A 21,993-nucleotide genomic window follows, 5' to 3' on the forward strand; every position below is an offset into this window, starting at 1 on the left:
GAGGTATGCAAGCCAAATGCACCTGCTAGGTTTCACTATCATTCACAGAGTGTCAGTCAGTGTTGAGGCCCCTGACTGACGCTGGTGCAATCTGAACGTCTCCAAGGACATGATGAAAAAATTTCCACCTTAAGAAGCCTTTTCGTACAGCATTAATAATCTAATAAAATAGCTGTCTCCCATTTAGAGAAAACTTTTTAACAATGTAGATTGACTTATCTTAATTTTTGAACCATGTGGCCCATTTGGGAAGCAATGTCACTTTTTAGAAAACTGGCACACGCAACATGCGACCACGGTATTTTCAGGTTCAGCTGTTTTCAGAGATTAAGTTTTAATATCATTGCAAAACTGATACTGTAAAGTTCTCTTTTATTTAGTCAACAACAGACAATCATAATGCACTCTACACAAATAATATAACATTTTATATGAGATTTTCTACAGGTAGATTTCTGAAAGAAGCTTTTTCTGAACAAAATCCACATAATAATCTGTTGACAGGAGCAACAATTAAGCTGCAGGTCTGTAAACTGCAAATTGTTGAAAGGCGTTTCTCTACAAATTTGCTGATTTTTCTGTTTCCCTGCCACCTTCCACCTTTATTCTATTTGTTACTTTCCCCTTATCTGCTTATCGACCCTAAATTTACCTGAACTTTTTATCCAGGACAAGCCGGGGTCATCACTGTCAGCACCTGAATTGTAAGCTAATGACATTAATACCAGCTATACTACTAATTCATTAAATGTAATGTTAACTGTTCTCGAGCTCTCTAGCACAGCAGCTAAGGGTAAAAATGAGCTTCAATTACTTCAAACAATATGTTAAAAAAAAAAAAATCACTGCCAGCATTTGTATCAGTGTTAATGTTTTCTATAAAACTATCATCTCAGAAAGAGCAGCGGTATACTACACAGTTTGTTATAGGTATCGTTGCCTGTTAGCTTGGTTAGCAGTGGAGCCTAGGACAAGGACTATGACGGGATGAGAAGGCACTGCAGCACATTACTCTGTGAATTCAGGTTTTAATTCTGCTAAGCCCAAGGTGACTGTGGAAGGACAAACCAAAACATTTTTGGAGAGTTTTATTTAGTTTTCATCTTGTTCGAATGAAATGTGTTAAGTTAATAAGGCCGTTAAACTCATCTTAATTAGGTAACAGCTAAAAAAATTGAATCCAGATGACGTAGAGTTTTATTTGTTTGTTTTTATTATTTATTTTGATTAGTAAAAAATGAAGTGTAAGAATATTTTATTTCTTAGAATTTTTAAAAGCTAAGAGAGATTCTCAAACTCACTCACATAAGCCTACATCCCCCCAGCTGAAACTACAGTGCATTATTGAACAAGCTCCTCTACAGGTACAAAGTGGTATTACAACAAAGGAAGGGCCTGGGCTAGCTGGTTTGTGTGCTAACTTCAGTACATATCTGTGCAACACATTGCATAGATGTCTTTGGTAAAACACCATGTCTTCACATTCTGTTGATAAAGTAAGTTATCTGACAAATTTCACCTTCATTGTATAAAATTTAAAGTAAATCTAGGCTACAGCCATTGTCTCTCTGTCAAATACCTGTCAAATATAATTGCCATGTACATATGTTTCACAAAAAAGTGATTAATAATTAATCAATAATGGAACAATAATGCTAAGGCTGGTACACTCTAATCATGTCAGCTTACTATTGTGACTGTCACTTTATGCTATGTAAAAAATGGTATTTTAAAATCAAGACTACACTAAATGGCTTGTTAATATGAATATTTTTTTGCAGTACTGACCAGGGAGTGGAAGCAGCACCCTCTTCTATTCATCTGTCATCGTCCCCACAGACAAAATAAAGCCTACAGTAGATACGGAGCTTGGGGGTGGTGTGCATGAATGTCAGGATTTTCTTCTGAGGCTCCCAACTGAAGCCGAGGTATGCTCAGCATGTGATGTGAAATCTGTGTAATTTTTTGAAAGGCATCACATAATCAGAAGGAGTCAAAAGCTTTCTGGCAGTAATTGCCTTTTGGCCACAGACAGAATGTACAACACTTTGCAATCTTTCCCTGCAGAGATTTCTAACAAATAAAACCCAAGAGTGAACTCTCTCCTTTGCTGCTAAAATTTGCATTTGTCTCTGTGTATTTACACATTAACAGAGTCATTGTGTTGTGGATTTCAAATCACAATTTAACTAATATGCTATCTACTATACATTATCTTCCTAACTGAGTTTAAAAGTCTAGAATGAAGTTTTTATGGGCGAAGGCTTTAGAGAATTTGACTGGCTTGATAACATTTGTGTTTTAGATTTCACCATCTAAGAGGAGGTTGAAAATGGAATTTTTATGTACAGTACATCTATCCCTTTGATGTGGGGCCAGCTGCCATGTTGCACGAGGAAAACAAGCAATATACTGTCAAAAGATCTGAACCGAGATATAAGAGAGACGTTTTGATTTATAGTCTGATCAGCTCTCTTCTGTGTGAGCTGCATGATACACTCTTGCTCACTCTCCTTTAATTATCCCATCTTTTTCCTCTCTCAGAGCCCACTTTCATTTTTTTGTGTGTCTTCCACACAACCTTTCTTTCTCTTTTTTCCTCGTTGCTTTAACTTTTCTTCCTGTACCACACCCCACCTCCTAAACCTAGCTTATGCTCCCATCAGGGGTCTGGTTTGAGCTGTATCATCATTAAACCATTGGGTAGAGCAGAAGGAGGGGGCTAAAAGAAAGACAGCATCAACTTGGTAATCAAAAGGAATCACTGAGCAACATAACACAACACAAACGCACCCCACCCCCACAACCCCCTCCCGAGAATCTTCCTCACTCGGTTCACAGTTTGGGTGGGAAGGGAGGGGATTGGAAGGGGGGGTGCATAAAATGTGCATCGGTGTGTAAAGTGGCCCGATGTGTAGCGTTGTTGCTGATTTCCACAGCTTCACTCAACACACTCCTGCTGAGTTAATAATTCTGACCTCAGCTTAATTAAAATAACAGACCATCCTCCACTGAGAAAAAAAAAAGAATCATTTTGAGAATTATTCCAACTAATCGCTAATTAAGATTTAGCAAAAACAACAAGAAACCTGTCAAGGAAGATGTATCTATTTTTAGAGGATATTCTGAAGAAGCAGCAGCTGTCTGCGAACAGTCAGTCACAACCAAAGAGAAGTTCTTGAGGGAGCAATGTTACTGCTGCACTAGTAGACCAAGAGAAATCCGCTGAAACTGGTGCACACGAGGGCTGTGCTTCAATTAACATAACTGTGGTGCAGAAACAAATCCTTTACAATGACTAACCCAAAAAGAAAATAATCACATTTACATGTGCTTATTTAGGATCTGAGGGTAATGCACCCTTTTCTGAGGAACAAGTCATAGCATTGCTTCATTAATTGCTCATTTTGTGGTGTTGCACTTTTGACCGAGTAAGGTGAACAGGGCCAGAAACACAGTCACAACAAAATGATTGTGCTGTAATAACTGCGTCTTCTCTCTAGTCCTGAATCTTGGCCCCTGCTGCTGTGAGGGCTGTAATTCTGTAGCAAGGAGTGTTAAGAGGATATCATTATCATGTGTTTTCCGAGTAAGCTGCAGATTTGGTTAAATATAGTAGCGTTTTTTGTTTCCTCTCCTTTTCAGTTTTGCATTAAAGCTGGGTCAAGCCGACCCCTCCCATGGCAATTCTTTTCAAACGGAGCTGCCAAAGCGCCTCCTCTGCCACGAATGTAGCCAATATCGATGCCATGCTCAAAAACTGATTGAAAAGAGACTTACATGTTTCAAAGCATGCTGGGAGCTGGGGGCCAGGCGAAAGCCCAAAGTATTAGAGCTGAGATAGTCACCAGTATGCTATAAAAAGGCAACATATGCCCACAAGTCCAACAGAGCATTGGAGTGTAGAGTCTATGTTGTGATGCTGAAGATTTTTTTACGTGTGAAAAAAAACGTAGTTATTTTTTTGTTGTACTTTAATTTTGTAAAAAATACAAAACAAAAACAAACCTGTCTTTTCTGAGTGGAACAATAATTGAAATGTTAAAATAACAAGAAACAAAACTGAATAAAAGATTTAGTACAGCTGCGATGAAATTTTTAAAGAAAGTTGTTGGTTTTTTTGAATGAATCTTTCACTTTTTACTAATGATCTGACTTAATTGTCTGGATCATCCCTTTCACATCCTGCTCACAGGTAATTAGGTCACAGCACTGAAAACATTTGTGATCACTTTGACTTTATTTGGAATAAAACAAGTTTTGAAGGACACAGCAGCGCTTGTAGAAAAGTAAAAACATGACAGTGTTGATTAAGTTAATTAATGAAAGCATGATTTTATGAATCAAATTTTATTCTCTAATATTCAGCGATCTCTTCCGAAAGTCAGCAGATTTATGAAAAGAGATTTTTAATTAGTCCAAGTGAATGAGTAAGAAGTGTCTTGATTTTTTCAGCTGATATCCATAGTTTATCAGAAGATGATAAAAAAAGAAAAATCGCATTCAACCAAATCCCCAAAGAGTCCCATTGTTATCTCAGTATACTGTTCGTCTCGAAATCTGAGAGCATAATAGAAATTCTGTGGTGAAGTGTGGAGCTGTGCACTACGTTTGCATATTTATTCAGCTGTCATATCTATCTGAGCAGATCATCAGAGGAGATAAACTAAAGAGATGAGGGAATAATGGCTCTTGCTGAGAGGCTGCCGAACGATACGAGCATATTCCTGAAAAACACCAGGAGCTGGGTAAACAAAAATGTACTCTACAAAGCCATGCAATTCAAAATGAGTTGCGGTTAATGATGGTGATGATGGTGATGATAATGATGATGAAGATGCTGTGAATAAAATTTGAATGATTGAGAGTTTTAAGGAGTAACAGTGCCAACAGCACAATGTGGGCTAACTTTTTCTCTGTCAGTGAAATAAGAGACAACCTGGACATTTTCTGGGCAGAATTTTTAAACATGATATTGAGAGCAATCATTATTTACCCAATTATAGCACTGTTTAATGTCAAGCAGAGAAACGCTGACCTGCCTGCATCAAGTAAGAGTTGTCGGATTTGTTTCTTACATAGATGCAATGAGAACTGGTAAAGGATGCTCTACACACTGGGCAACCTTTTGTGGAAAATGTCCCTGAAAAGAACACAGCCCCTGACATTTAGTGAAAGAAGCCTCTAAGGTCATCCTGTTGATGCCTCTTGTGAAAAACCAAATTAAACATTATCAGGGGAGCGAGGAGACACGCAGAAAATGTTCCCTTGATTTACACTAGATACAGACAAATATCACTTTTTAAACGGGATGTACTTCTGTTGCACTTGTTGGAAACAGTGACCTTTTATTTCATCGCTGCAAAACTTAAATAGGCGTTCATCTACAAGTGAGGGTATCACGGAGACACTCGTGTCATCTACCCCTGAATGCATACGTACACCCGCCCCAGCGAGAACGGTATAGTGAGGACAGTTAATTGAACAATATCCAGGAAGTGACAAGAGGACAGAGAGAAGAAACTCTGCTCAATGGTGCCATCTAGTGCTTCTCGAGGGCGAGCCGGGACAAGCACCACAGTACAGTAAGAGCTCTCCCCTGCTGCTGCTGTTGAGGAAGTTTGGATAACAATTATCTGTTGTATTTGCATTAATGTGATTGCTTTGTCTGCAGACTCATCTGACTGCAATTATAAAGAGTAGCATTAAAACACTAATTAATTAACTCAATTGTGGGTAGATTGATTAATTCTAAACAAACACGAGATCGCAGCAAGCAAATGAGCTCTGGAGTGCCGATGCATCTGGGAGTGCTGCTGCAGAAGACATTTTGATTATCTGCAGACACATGTAGTTGCAAATCTTTTAATTAACACAAATAGATAGTGGGAGTGAGTTGGTTGTGCGACTATCCTGCTTGTTACTTGTAATCATAATTTGGTCAGTTTTTAAAAGAATGAGAGTGTGAATGTGGACTGTGGTTTTGAGACAGTGATCGAGAGGCAGCTCAATTATTCCAAAGTTGTGTTGCGTATGTGTGTACATTTGAGGGATGTGTACATACACAGTGTGTGTGTGTGTGTGTGTGTGCCTGTGTGTAACAAAATGGATCTTGACATGGAAAGTCATCACACAAAAAGAGATAATCAAATTATGATCAAAACAAAACAGATGGTCACATAAATCATCCATTCACATGTTGGACTGGTGCCTCTGTTGCAGAACAATGAATCACTGCCTATCAGTGCTAGAATCAAAACATAAGGGCTGTTATGAATACAAAAAGCTTGTCTTGTTATTATTAAATCCATATCGTGATGTGGACAGATCTAAGGTTCAACTGTTTTTGCAAAAAATCTGCACAAACCTGGTGCTGAATTATATGAAAATGCAATTTAAATTGTAGAATTTGATAAAAATGGTTTTCATTTTTTTCACTTTTAGTTAAAAATTATTTCCATCCATTAGAGATTTCTCCCAGATTCAAAACATTCAATTTTTATTTAGCAGAAACGCATGCACGCACCTTCTGTATCCATAAAAATCCTGAACTCGTGAACTAGATTTAAAAGGGAGCAGTCAGTCAAAGCACCCTTTCTCAGTGTGCTGTCAGCATCTGCACATGCAGAAAAGCCTAATCAGAGAGATACCAGTAAAGTGCATGTAATACTTTAGAGATTTAATGCAGTTTTTAATTGGATAGAGGCCCATTATTTTTCAATACAGAAGGGGCACTGAGGCACATAAAGCTCTTGAATATTTTTGCAAATCGTGTTCAACAGCATAATGATTAACCATGGCACTAAATTTGCCTCACAAAATGAAAAGCAAACTTCATGCAAGGCGTAATTTAATTGTTTCCCTTCACATTTTCTGCCTTCCATTGTTGGAAGCTTAACATTTTTAGAGTCTGCTTAACAGCTGCCTTGTGATGCTTGAGCTGCAACAATGTGAGTGACAATCGTTTTGAAGTAGCTGCAGACTTTTTACTGTCTTTGTAGGCCAAGAGTCATGGAATCTTACATCACTGTATGTCACATTTGAAGCTTCATAACATGGATATTTGTTTTTCCTATTTCAGGCTGCAAATTACCAGTAAGTACAACATTCAGTTGATGCCATGCATAATACTTAATGCTGTGATGTACAACTATTTATGATTTTTAGTTAACATCCCAAAAAAATCTATTCATTCTCTGAAGTCCTTATGACATAAATACACGAGATGTAGTAAAAATAAATAATAATAAAAATACATGCACTTTGTTATTCTTTCTTTTTTTAAATATTACCATATCAGATCATATACTAATCTTATTATGAGCTTTAGATTCTATACCAATATATTACATTCTAGTAATTGTGATCTTTTTGTACAATAAAAGATTTCAGTTGTCAGCACTGTGGGTCACATTTTCATTTCAGCCTGAGGAGAACACTGCCATCTGGGCTACAATTAGTGGTAATGCAACCCTCTGCTATTTGCGTGTGTGCATGAATATTCAAAATCAGGACCAGAATCAAGTTACTGGCTCATTCATAATGTGCTTACATGCTCTGCTAAGGAGGAGGTTATTTTAAAAAATGGTAAATATGCATCCAAAAGTGAAATAGAATAAAATGAATATTAAAAATAGAGTAGTTGGTATAAAAATAGAAACAGCCAATAAAGATGCGTAAAAACATTGAAGCTATGTGTGTTACAACCAGGACGCAAGTCTGGTGTGAATGTTGAGTCTGAATGTAGCCTGAAGACTGTTTTATAGCACAAAGAATATTGGAAGATTATTGTGAAAATGTAGAAAATGTAAATGTAAAATGAAATGTACAGGCTGTTGTATGTACAGCCCCTGCACACAGAAACAAGGTATATATGTCTACACATAACCTGTATTGTGAATAAAAGTGCCATAGCATCTGTACAACGGAGGATATTTCATATAAGTGGCATGTATAAAGTGTAGATACGTACATATGTATGAAGTGCCTCCATAGTTACTGGTTATTGTTCACTACTGCTGTAGTGACACATTCACATGGATGAGTGAGTTACCCATCAGTGTGTTCTGCTCTGTAGAGTAACTCTACTTGTGTCTGCCTGTTTTGTAACATAGCCCCTTGCAGTGTATGCCAGGCAAGATAAAATAAGCTGCTGTGACCTGGGAAGGACAGGTCTGTGCTGGATTTCCCTGCATGTTTCCTGACTCGACAGATGTTCAAGTACAGGAGGCGGGGCAGGGTGGTGTCGATGATCTGGTCCTAACTGTCCTTTTTGGTACTGGTCAAAAAAAAAGGTTGTAACTGATCTGTGTGGGAACAGGGACTGGTGCATAAAACAGTTCCTGTGGCAGGTTGAACTCCCTCTGCTGCCACAGGAAGTAACCTGTAACTTCACCTGCTGGTTCCTGTCGGTCGGGAAGTAGGTGATCAGTTGACAGGTGGAGGCTGGCAGGCTAAACCAACAGAGTTTGCATGCTGGGGTTGTGCTGCTGGGTTGGAACAAGGACAGCGTACATAGAATGATCAAATCTACACTAATCCTGGTCCAGGTGATCTGTTTTCCCATTAGGTCCACCTTCCACCTTCCAACCCCACCTGGGTTCCTTTTACAGCGTGTTCTTTGCCTGACTCCATAGACATGTGCTTTTGCATTTTTTTTTCCCTTTTAACCTTGTTTAATAAAATGAAAACACAAAAAAGTAAAAATGGAATATCTTTGTTCGTCAAAATGAAAGACAAGCAAGTGTGACAAGATTAGATTTTAATGAAATCTAATTAGATAAGAAATGTAAAGTAGAAACACAAAATTACCACATATCCTAGAAAGACCTCCTCTGCTTTACCAAAAGAAAATAATTAAAACAGCCAAAAGAAATGACAAAATGACAGATTTATAATCCAGCTTTTTTTCCTTTTGAGATCTCTAACACACATTTACTGTAGCCGCAGTGTGATGTGTGAAGTTTAGCACAAACACTGTAAACAAGCCTCTTTCTGCCTGAGCAGAGAGCACTGATAATCTGCCAGAGTATTACCTTATGTCACTTTGTGTGCATGCTGTGCCCTTCTAATGCCAGAGTTTTACTATGTCAACCCTCAGAGCTTTGCTCGCTGAATTTGAAAGCAGTCGAAAAGAAACTGACATCTGTGTTGGTTTGTAGTGCTGGTACAGGTAATAAAATGATAACAACAGCCTTCCTCTAAATCAAGCGGAATGGGAACTTTCCTCATTCAGCAACACAGAGACTTTTGAGGAGATGCCATTGCTGCCTCATTGGTTTTTCACTCCCTCTGATTACTCCTCTCATCTTATGTAAATCCTCTTAAGTCACATGTTATTGTTTATTGCAACTGTGAAGGTTAGGTGTTCCTAAGCCCTGTGCGTGCGCTTATCTCACCAGCGCATGCATCTTTGTCTCTCCAATGTGTCTTGTTTTCGTAATACACTAATGGATGAGAAAAGTTGTCTGGACTGATGCGGCGCAGACAACCAATCCACTGCAGTAAAATGCTAATCTCTCCCAGTGGCTAACAACTCTTCATGAAAGAGAGGCAGTTGCATGCTCCAGGGATATCACAGCATTATCAGAAGCCAGCTGTATTTGAGGATTTTTTTTTTTAAACAGTAAATAGAATCAGTTTCTAAACACACAATCACTTTTTTGACTAGTCAGCTTCCCAGCCTCCGTAGAGTGTGGCCATGTTTGAATGTTGGCACTGAGCTGGTGGCGCAGTGGTCACAGATTTTCTGAACGACAACCAGTTCAATGGTGTCCTCACGCGTTAGAGCCCAGACTCTGTGAGTGGTGTAGTGTGCCACAGCAGTATGGTGCCTGTTTTAATCGAACAGGGCCACGATAAATGACATGAGTTTTACCTGCGTTTTTCAGTTCTGAAAATGTCGGCTGTAAAAAAGTCTAAAGAGTGATGGAAAAGAGACAAAATGAGTTAGACGTAGTTAAAGTATGATTACATAACTGAGGTGACATTGCTGGTTTCTACTATTTCTGTGGTATTTGAGCTGAAGGAGAACAGGGCCAAACGCTGACTGTAGGACAGATCACAGGGTACTGTCTTTGGGTTCTTTTATTAGGTTCAGGTTTCACTGGGGATGGCATAAGATGACTTAACTACAGCAGGTGTAATGAAAGAGAGACTTCCTCTGGAGGACAACCTGAGAGACTATGAATATATTCATAGAGTAAAGGGTAAAAGGTTATTATTCTCAGTTTCTCAGCTATTAGCTAAATAAAATGTTGCTGCTCTTTGGCCCACTTTAGCTTCCTTCAGTATATAACAGCACACTGATCAATTACAGTGATGTGACCTGAGATCAGTTTTGAACAACTGTAGACTTTGAAATGTCAATAGTAATATTAGTATGTTCCATTGCTGCAACCTTTAAAATCCTGTTGCATGATCACTCAGATGCCAGTTTTGTCTTTCTAGTTTAAACTAATGCAGGCTAATACAACAGTCCTGCAATAAATTCTAGCTGTTGACACTGTGTTGGCTTTAATCAGCGGTAATTAAAATAATAAACTAGCAACTGGCATATTTTTTCTTTACAGCCTCTATAAGTGTTAAACTAGTAGATACCAAGATTTTCTAATTATTTTAGGAGTGCTAGCAGCTCTCAAAAGAAGTATTTAAGTCATTCAAAAACTGCTTAAGTTTGTGGATCTTTACATACAACCTTCTCAAAGCCAAACAGTGTCTGACCTGCTGACCTGTGAACTCCAGCAGTTTGGTATTGGAAACAGAACTCAATTAACAGACCTTCCAAACACAAAACATGTAATTCAGTATCTTGTACATTTAGAGACTAATGTGTTTGGAGAGCCTCGTGTTTAAAATCTCACTAGTTTTTTCAACACATTCATGACATTCCAGTACACTTCAAACCTGTCAAGACCCTCACACACGGATACTGCTCATTTTCTGCCCCCTAGCGAGTCAATCTAGTCATGATTTCAAACAAGTTTATGTTTGTCAAACTTTAAAACTCCAAATGCACGCAGTGAAATGAGAAGAAAAAAACTACTCATTAGGCTGGATTAACTAGTCGCAAATTGAAAGCCAGTATTCAGACCAAATTTGTTTCAGTTTGTTGTTTAATAACATTACAACAACAACAGATGATTTCACTTTACTCCCCTTGACAGACAGGGAGGCGGAGCCGTGTCTGGCACACTAACTTTGCTTTCATACACTGCAGGAGCTGAAATATCTGGAATGCTCGGGCGTAGACATCCATATCTCACATGAACTTTGGAGCTGACCTCCACCCGTTTAGTAAGTCTCTGAACATCACTCAGCGCTCAGTCAGACTCGGCCATCGGTTCGGTTTGCACAACATCTGACGCTGTAACAGGCCTGCACTCGAAGCACAGGGCGCACAGCAGGAATGGCACAGCCCAGCAGGATCCTGATAAAAGGAGGCAAAGTTGTGAACGAAGACTGCTCCGTGATCAGCGACGTCTACATTGAGAATGGCAAAATAGTAGAGGTCGGACTGAATCTCCAGATCCCGTCGGGAGTGCGAGTCATCGATGCCACCGATAAGCTGGTGATCCCGGGCGGCATCGACACGCACACGCACATGGAGCTGGCGTTCATGGGCACCAAGGCTGTGGACGACTTCCACATCGGCACCAAGGTGAACATACAGTACTCACACAGCATCAGGAAAGACAAGGACTGAGCTGCAGACACAGTCTGTGCATCACACAGTGCATCAAAGTAACAGGATAAGAACGGAAGTAAGCGGTGTTACCTTCACATTAAGACGCTGTTCTGATTTATTAATTATAGCTATTAAACAATTTTATTTTTTAACACAAGGTCCTATTTATTTACCCATTTATTTACTTAAAGTTAAAATAAACTTTTAATACTAAGAGGGGCATTTACTTGCACAAGCATTATACTCATCCGCATGATTACCAGCACATCTGTCAACAAATCTTTGAATTAAGTGAAAATTCCAGTTCCACTGTCCAGAAATGCTCTGTTACTAGTAAAAGTCCTGCATTCAACTTTTTTGTAAGTGAAGTTTCAGTACATGTATGAAAATGTAGGGTACTTAAAATACTAGAAGCAAAAGTAGTCATACCTATTAGAGTAATGTGTAATATGTTTATTTTATTGCTTATCACTTTAATGATGCTGCAGGACTCTTTTATTTATTTTAGATACTGCTGGGTTGCTTTTGAATTTTTACTCATGGATAAATATTAATTAATTAATCTACAGTACGGCATCATATTTGCTGTGTTGGTTATTTTTATTATCAATTTGAAACTGCAAATTAGGTTGCTTAACAGCTGAGTTTAAATATAGTATAGAAGTAGAAGTACAGAAATATGTAGTAGTAGAAAATGGAGATACTGAAGTATAGGTATCTCCAAATTGCTCTTAAGTGCACTAGCTTTTTGAGTAAATGTACTAGTTAATTTCTAACACTGCATGCTACATTAACCAGACTTTCCACTGTGTTACAGATGAATGTAAGCATAACTTTGATATTGAAGAATTTGCAGTATGTCTAATGTCCTGTGACTGGTGGTAAACACCTGTGTGATATTTACTGATGCATTATAGTGCATATTGGCATTTGATTAATATCTTTATTTAATGATCAAAAATATTTTGAGAGTGTTTCTGCAAAAACATTTTATACGTCAATTTGACATTCATGTTGCTTTTTCACTTTGAAGGTTTTTAACAAAATCTTGATCTTGTGTAATTTAACTTTAAGATTAAGTTATGACAAAGCACATAGTGAAGCACATAATCTAGAAGATGTGAAAAAAATTCTGAACAAAGACCAGCTTTGTTAGAAGTATGAAAGTCACAAGTTTTATAATTTAGGCATCAGGGTGACATGAAGCGGCTAACAGAGGAGCAAAGGCCAGAGTCATAATTTAATCAAAAATTAGTTATAAAATATTCTGGCAGGCCTTCTCCAGAGCATCAGTAGGCAATAATTATCCTACATGAATCAGTCAATTCTTGAAGTGTCAGTGCACTTGCAGCATTCAGAAGTTAATGTTTAACTTAAATCCGTGTGGTAACGTGTGTTTGACCAGGCCGCTCTGGCAGGAGGGACTACGATGATCTTGGACTTTGTCATCCCCCAAAAGGGAAAATCTCTCCTGGAGGCCTACGACTGTTGGCGTAAGACAGCTGACCCCAAGGTTTGCTGCGACTATTCGCTGCATGTCGCTGTCACGTGGTGGAGTGACAAGGTGAATGAACAGATCACCATTCACAAGCACAAAAAAAAAGTATATTGGCAAAGATTACATATATGTTTGCCAGTTCCAAATAAACAAGGGTCAGAAATTATTATTATTGAATTGTATGGAAATAATGCATGCACGTCTCCATACCCTTTTCTTCTCCAGGTCAAGGAAGAGATGCTGACACTGACCAAAGAGAAAGGAGTGAATTCCTTTAAGATGTTTATGGCGTATAAAGACGTGTTCATGCTGCAGGACTCTGAGCTATATGCTGCCTTCTCCCAGTGTAAGGAGGTCGGAGCTATAGCCCAGGTGCATGCTGAGAATGGAGACCTTATTGCAGAGGTTAGTATGAGCACAGAGTGTATTCATGGAAACTGGCAGATTGATGTTTTTTCCCATTTTTGTTATGTGTGTGATTTCAACTCTCACACTACTGCTGACCTGAGTGCTTCAAGAGATTTGCATGCTGCCACAGAAGAGCAGACTCCGTGACAGCAATAGTCACAGAAAACGCAGTAGTTTTCAGTAATAGCAAAGCTGAAAGTATCTTTCAAGAATCTGTAAAAAGTTTGAATGAAGAGACATTTCATTATTTTCCCTGCATATTCTAGGTCATTCAATATCCGTTTACACTGCCTGTGCAAGTAATGAGATTAAATGTTCAGAAAAGCAGTTTGATGAAAGACCAAATGTAGCTTTTGTTCTGTCCAGTGTCTAAATGTTTTATTTAGATGTGTTTATTCCAGGGCCTTTGTGCGGTGCTCAGTGGTTCATTGCCATAATTTGAAATGCTGCTATTGAAATGATCCACAATTAATAATATTAGCTGCACCTGTATGTTTCTGCTTTGAGAAGTCAAAATAACTATTCCTCATAATTAATTATTCCCCATAGATTTGTGTGTATTTTTGAATATGTATTCTCTCAAATGTCATGACAAAATTTCACCACTAGGGGGTAGCAAATGTCAAAAAAGTTTAACATGTCTCATGGTGGGGAGCTCTTCATTAATACTGACATTCAAAAATGTGTTTAAGCAAGCATAACTTTGTATTATTAACCCAAATTATTTTTTTGTGACAACTAAAAAACATCCATATCACTGTTCTATGAGAGTGAGACCTCGTACTTATTTCATGAAAATCTCTCCTGAACACAATCGCAAATGAATCTTTAATTTCACATTTCAGAAGTCTGCTACAGAAAATCTTTGGGTCAGAGGTCTCAGCTCTAAAACATGGTCAGATACTATGGGTTTGAATGTTCTCTATATATGTGATTGGCACTGACTTTGTATGCAGCAGTACTTGTTCATAAGTCAGTCTCTGTTAATCAGTCGAACAGCTCCTCTGGTCTCAAAGCATATGTAACACCACTATCTGTACATGTGTATAGTCTGTGAATGACTTGGGAAAACAAAATGAATATATATTAGTTGCATATATCATATAGAAAGCATGAAATATTCCCCTATTTGTTATAAAATAAATGCTTTATTGTCACTCTCATCAAATGTGCAAACCCAGATGGGAAGACACATTTTTAAATTATTTTTCTGTATATGAGGTTTAAAAGGATCTGAAGCAAAGGAAAAAATATTTAAAGGGAAAAAATGTCTGATTCGCTGTTATTGACATTTTTACATAAGCAGCACTGAGGTCTGTGGAACCCCAAAAATAAAGAATAAGAACTAGTGTAAGTACTGCTTTGAATGGTTGATTCAGGTTTTAACAAGCTCTTTGCTCTTTGCAGTATTAGTATTCAATACAATCTGTTTGGTGTCTGCTTGGACAGATACTGCTGTTGTTATTCTTCCATCCCCTTTAACCTTTCTCCTTCCTTGTTGTCCTGCTGGGACTCCACAGGGGGCTAAGAAGATGCTGTCTATGGGCATCACGGGGCCCGAGGGTCATGAGCTGTGCCGGCCAGAGGAGGTGGAGGCAGAGGCCACCCAGCGGGCCATCACCATCGCCCACTCTGTCAACTGCCCGCTGTATGTGGTCCATGTCATGAGCAAATCTGCTGCCAAGGTGGTGTCTAATGCACGCAGAGATGGTGAGCATGGGCTTGCTGCCACCTGCTGTTGAAACAGGGCAAGGTTGAGAGATGATGGCCCTACATGGCCTATTAAAGGCCAGAGCCAATATCAGTGTTCATATCCTTATGTTTTTCATGCTTAGAAAGTCCAGTATTTCAATGTTTCCATTTGATTTTTCTTCCTGTCATGGTTGAAAAGTCTGAAACACTTTAAACCCCTGGTCCACTATGATCATGTGACCTCAGAAACGGTAAAAAGAGAAAATGTATTTTTCTCTCTCTACAGGGCGTGTGGTGTTCGGGGAGCCCATTGCAGCTGGACTGGGCACTGACGGTACTCACTACTGGAACAAAGAGTGGGCCCATGCTGCTAGCTTTGTCATGGGTCCTCCCCTCAGACCTGACCCCAGCACCCCTGGGTACCTCATGGACCTACTGGCTAAGTAGGTGGAAACAAAAGTTTAGCAACCAAACAATAATGTCAGTACAGATTCTAAAAATGTCATTATGAATTAATAGTTATAACTGTTAGTATTTATTTTTATCTGCTATTTCCAGCATCTGTTCTGTCACTCATCCATCAAATCTTTTAGTGATGACCTCAGTGTGACGGGGACGGACAACTGCACCTTTTCTGTGTGCCAGAAGGCTCTCGGCAAAGACGATTTCACCAAGATCCCCAACGGAGTGAACGGAGTCGAGGACAGGATGTCTGTTATCTGGGAGAAAGGAGTGGTATGAGCCGATAGTGTGACTGCTCTTTATCGGTCACTGGTCAAGACTGAGATTTAAGTCAGCTATAATGCAGTTTCTTGTCATTAGTTTGATATGTCAAGAGGAACTAGGCTGAATAAAAAGCATGAAACAGGGCCAGCAACAACATAACCTCAAATTAAACTGTGCTTTTTGAGTTAAAGTCCCAATGTGCACATATCTTACATCAGCTGTAATGCATATTCAAAGCTGACTCATTTTGTATAGAGGCCAAATTATTAGGAGAATAGGCATAATCTTATCTGCTTTATCTGCAGATATCAAGTCATGAAGAATTGTCCAGCATTCTGGACCTTGTATATGCGTCCAGAGTAGACATGAGTCCACTGGACAATGTTTTAAATCCTACTGGGCATTACATAAATAAATTTACATCATTCAGTTTGTACCCTCCTCAAAATGCATTAAAGCTAAATATTTTACTTTTTCATATTTTTTTTTAACTGAAATACAAGTATTTCGGTTTTTGTACAATACAAACAGAAAAGGTAGTAAACTGTGGGAGCTGCAGATTGCAGCAAGGAGCAGATGATGCATTTTCTCACCGTTCTTGTGAAAACAGTGTTTTAGCCCGGCTGCCCCAAGGCCACTGGAAAGATTTACCACATGCAACACTGCTTACACATCACACATTAGTTGATATTTTGGCGGAAATTGTTGCCCGCTGCACAGTTAGCCGTTGACCTTTGGTCTGCTAATTCTCTATTTTGTTGTCATTCACTGTGGTATCTCACTCAAAGCAGCTGCTTTGTGCATTTCCTCCCCTCAGCAAAGTGGCAAAATGGACGAGAATCGATTTGTAGCTGTCACGAGCAGCAACGCAGCAAAAATCTTCAACTTCTACCCGCAGAAAGGCCGTATCGCCAAGAATTCGGATGCTGATGTGGTTATATGGGACCCCAAGATGACAAGGTGAGGACCCAACTGCAACCATTCAGCAGAGAAGAAGAAGAAAGAAATATGGCAATGAAAAACTTCAGTGCACATTCTGTGTGCTCTCACCTTTAAGCATTAAGTTTCTGCCCGTGCTATCAGCAGCTTCAACTGCAGATGGTGCTGCTGAAACACTGGGCAAACATGTCTTCAGGGTATCAAGCATTTGGTTGAATAAGATAAGGTTTCTAAAGTTTAGCAGTAAAGCTTGCTGGATATAGATACAGGCAGCTAAAAAGAGAAGTGATGCATCTTTCATCTTTTGCCATCTCAACACACACACACGCACACTAACCCGCCACGTAAGCTGATTACGTCTGTGCAGTATCCAGAGTCAGTATGTCATCACTTATCTATAGCTGCAAATTAAAGCACAACACTATTTACATATGAATCACATTCATCAGTCATTAAATAGACTGTTGGGATGATTAATTCTTTCCTAAATTTGGGTATTTTTTAGGAAGGTGATTAATTCTTACCCAAATTTGGGTATTTTTTAGGAAGGATTCTAACACACTTACATAAGCAAGATGCGCACAGCATCAGTGGGACGATGCTGACGGTCATGGTGAGGATCATAAAAATGACGAATATTTCAAGTGGGAACTAAACCAATTTTTCATAGTACAGAGCACACAGTATTAAGGCTATTTTCAGCAGGCAGCACATAATAACATACAACTCTAAATAAAAACTAATCATGTGACTGTTTCTTTCCGCTTTCTTATCATTCTAACCAAGTCCCAGATATGAAGCAGAGGAAGATGTGCTATTCTGTGGTGCACATGCACACATGCAGGCACAGAGGACAGTTTGCATTCCAGTAGCTTGCATACTGTAGCACTCACAGGCTTATATAACCCAGAATTGCACTGCACTGTTCTGTTTGCTGGAGTATCTGGGCTAAGCCCCTCAGGGAAGTCACTAACCACTGATGTGAATTGGAAGAGAACACATTACAGCCCAGTGTAATTTGCTGTAAATGAATTCACTGGTAACATTGGGAAAGCTTGTGTGAGACCTGACACCTTCTCACTTCTCACTGTGGAGTGCTTTGCAGTATTTTGATCCTCTCAGGCCTGTCACCCATTGGACATGGTCTTTTTGTTTCACTGCTGCTGTGTGTTCTGTCTTTACCGTGTGTGCATGTCTGCTGATGTTATAATGCCTTTCAAGCATGAGAGCGCCTCATGTTTCATTGCTGCAGCCGTGAATTCATCTGTGAAACTGTGCAATTAATTGCCTTCAGCGTAAGTGTCACTTCATAACATCCGGGACCAGGGGCCACAAACAGTTGCATAACCATAAATGCCTCGGAAGCTCAGTCAATTGCCTTGTGTCTCATAATTAGGCTACTTGAATAATGAGGGTACATCTTGTTTCCGTCAGTGCACACTGGGTATGGTGTCTGGCTTTACAAACCAAAAGGAAAAGTGCCTGTGTGAATGGGGGAAAGAAAAAGTCATTCAACATGTTTCATGGAACTGGCTGAGTCAGACATATTTCACTGATACCTGCTGACTTAGACTTTTCAGTCAGATGTTATTTATTTATTAGACATCATCAATCTGTACTGTGCAGAACATAGTGTTGTAATTGGCTTACTCTTTAAGAGAATATTACATTTTCCAAGAAGTCATTCAACCACCCTGATGACCCTAATGTGCTCATTTAGTTACAACTACCACTACTACTACTGTCACTACTACTGCTACTGCTACTGCCACTGCTGATAAGGATATGCAATGGTTCTTTATATTTATAAACAATCATTTAATATTAACAATGTCTCACATGACTACTTGTAAGAGGTCAGTATAATGATGAACTCACAGGGAAATGTTACAGCCTCAGCTCCATAGAGTATGTTTGTGTCTTTCAGCTTATCATTTTCATTTTCCCTTTTTTTTTTTCCATTTTGGTGCACACCTTTGCAGTTTTGGTTCTCACCTCGTATCTTACCTGCCCAGACCTAAATGACATACAAAGCCAGAAACTAACTCACCTTGTGCAGCATGTAGAAGCTGGAAAGCCAGATATTTTCTCAGGAGACAGCGAAGACCAAAAACCAAGCATCATTGAAGTAAATAATAAAATACTAAGAAATACTAGGTTGGAAAGACAAGGAAAATAAAGTAGAAATACCTCATTAGAGTAGTAGTAGTATATTACAGTATTGAAATATGCATTTCTTGATTAAAACCTTTCTTGCCATTTATTTGAGTGTTTTTCGATAAATCATTCGAAGTAAGTGTTAATCATTTTTACCTCCATTGCAGCAGTGCTAACTTTGTTCGGATGAATATTTGTGTTGCATCAAAGTTTTTTTTTGTTCAACATACTGTTACAGCCTTTTTAGAGCGGACAGCATCACATGAGCAAAAGTTGTGAATAATACATTATAGTATATTGCCCCTTACTACAAAGTAAGTGAGCTGCAGTAGCTCGATGCTGTGTACAAGCACATCTTGGCCCGATTCAATCAGTTTCAGAGAAGAACAGAATGCATTATGGCTTCACAGTAGATTTACGTATGCTTGCATGCTTTCTTTTTTTTAGCTTCGGTATTCAGAAAGCATGCAGAGATTACCTCACTTACCACAACAGTTGACTGTGATAAAGGAGTTAAGTTAAGTAGCTGTCAGTAGCTGTTTTCCAACCTGTAGTTGTATCTTTGTTCCTTGATAGGAAGATCTCAGCCAAGACCCATCACCAGGCTGTGGACTACAACATCTTCGAGGGCATGGAGTGCCACGGCGTCCCTGTCATTACCATCTCCAGAGGCAAAGTGGTCTATGAGGAAGGGCAGCTGAAGGTGTCCCCAGGGCACGGCAAATTCATCCACAGAGAACCCTTCTCTCAGTTTGTTTACAAGCGAATCAGGCAAAGGGAGGAGGTCAGTCAAGCTCCACAAGTTTTATTACTAGAAAATAGCACCTCAATTAGTATAAGGAAACATGTCCTGAGTGTGTGTCAGAAATCACTCCTTATTTTATACATTTGATACATGAAATTTGCTTTAGGCCATTTTATTTTAGAATGAAGTCATTTTTTGAAAAGAAAAAAAAAACCTAAAAGACAATGAAACAATATGTGGTATCAGTAGTATCAGTATCATATTTTTATTTCAAAAATGGACTAAAACCTACAAAGAACTAACCTGAATCTAGATTTCTCTCAGGAGAAGGTTTTTAGCATCATTTATCACGTTGTTTTGGTATTACGGGCCACAGTTTTACTGTTTTTGGTCGCTCTCATTCTTGTCCGGCCGTGTTGAATATGTAAATAGGTTAATAACACACTGCCAGTATGTCGGTGTTTGGTATCAAGTGGCCAAGACAGTTAGTCGTCACTGGTTTACCTGACCTAGTAATAGGCCAGCAAGACCAGGCTGTGATCCAGCTAAGCTATGCTAGCTGTTAACTTGCTCTGTCTTCATATTTACCATACAGACGTGACAACAATGTCAACTTCCTCATCTAATTCTCGATTTCAGAAAATTTTAAGGGCATAATAAATGAATGGGTGAGGGAGTCATTTTAATTCAGATTTATGATGAATTTAAAGCAACTAGATCCTGATGAGACACAGAGAGGTATACACAAAGGTCACTTAACCTTTCTTTCTGCTTTGTATTTGGCCTGCAGGTGGGGAAGCCTACAGCTGTGATCAGAAAGCCCTATGAAGGCAAAGTTGTTTCTGTGTGAGCAACTGACCGAGAATATGAAAGGTGCTTTAAATCTCCAGCTGTGTGTCTGCAGCTACCAAAGCCAAAACAACTGAATGCTGTCCTACTCATAAACTTTTTTACTTTATTAACATGTGACTGTTTTTGCACATTTCTGCTAGTCATGTTCAGTCATTGTTGAAGTGTTGGTCTTCCCGTCAACTCCGACACTCAGGGCAATGCTCTGTTGGCTGATAATACCTTTGTTATATTTGTTTAACTCTGTTTCCAGTTCAGCTGTGCTCAGTACAAAGGTCAGTAGAGCCCACTTTGCTGCTGAAAATTACATTTGCTCAAACAGACATGATGCAAGTAAGCAATTAATTCACTGTAAGGCTTGAAAATGGGCCTTATGCTTCATGTCATTGGTTCTTTGCGGATATTATTGTTAACTGTGTCATAAAATCATTACCTGCTTTAGTTGTGCATAATCCTTCTCTTATTGGCTGTTTTTTCATTTTCAATTCTTAGATGCTTGTTGCCATTGGTAGCAGGACTGATGTTTCACACCCAAAAGCATCCTTCCCTTTGAAGAAATATTCATTAAGATACACTGGCATGCATGAAAAGCATTACGATTTACTTTGTTGACCCAGATTGACTGCGTATTTGCATATTCAGTAGGATTGCACATTATCACATGCACACCATCTATGCCCATGTATGGACATGCGTTCATACTTTCCCATGGTAAAAAAGTCTGTGGCTGTCACCGAGCATCATGTGGCAGCTTCCTATTGGGCTGGCATGCTGGCGTGGTATTATGCCACAGGGCCACTTGAGACATAATGTGAGCTTATCAGGTTGCCACACGGGTCAGTGGCAACGTATGAGTCACAGAGGACCTACTCATCCTTGAGCTGTACCACTTCCTTCCTCTTTTCCTGTGACTGTGGAAGTAATGGTGCTGGATTGTACGGTCAAGACGAAGTATTTCTGAAAATGGTGAGATGCACCTTTATATGTCTGTTGGAGAACTGGAGTTAAGGAAGTAAACAACAAGGAACACTGAGAACTTTGATTGAACTTTAAAAGTAAATTAAAAATTGAGGTAATAATCAATTCATAACTGAAAGTATTTTTTTTAAATCGAGGTCACAGCATTTTCAGCAGGATTAGAAAAATGTAGTCTAAACTGGAAGACGGTCTTTGTCTTTTAAAAAATTAGACCACATAAAAGAGTTCATACTTGTATTTTTACATTATCAAGTAATTCATGACAACAGGTCAAGAAGTTCTTTTTTAAAGTCAACTGTTAATTGGTGGCCTCCA

The 21,993-nt window shown here is 39.0% G+C and overlaps 1 protein-coding gene across 1 annotated transcript; it reads left to right on the forward strand.

Annotated features, from left to right (window-relative positions):
* The first annotated feature begins 11,164 nt into the window (after positions 1 to 11,164).
* Positions 11,165 to 21,146, forward strand: dpys (dihydropyrimidinase). The gene is made up of 9 exons (XM_046400040.1): positions 11,165 to 11,659; positions 13,092 to 13,250; positions 13,410 to 13,589; positions 15,113 to 15,302; positions 15,571 to 15,727; positions 15,878 to 16,019; positions 16,828 to 16,970; positions 19,683 to 19,890; positions 20,642 to 21,146. Exons 1-9 carry the CDS (start codon positions 11,408 to 11,410, stop codon positions 20,699 to 20,701), a joined length of 1,491 nt encoding a protein of 496 aa, XP_046255996.1. The 5' UTR covers positions 11,165 to 11,407; the 3' UTR covers positions 20,702 to 21,146.
* The last annotated feature ends 847 nt before the right edge of the window (positions 21,147 to 21,993 follow it).

This window comes from Scatophagus argus, chromosome 9 (genome assembly GCF_020382885.2).
Source record: "Scatophagus argus isolate fScaArg1 chromosome 9, fScaArg1.pri, whole genome shotgun sequence".
Classification (NCBI taxonomy): Eukaryota; Metazoa; Chordata; class Actinopteri; family Scatophagidae; genus Scatophagus; species Scatophagus argus.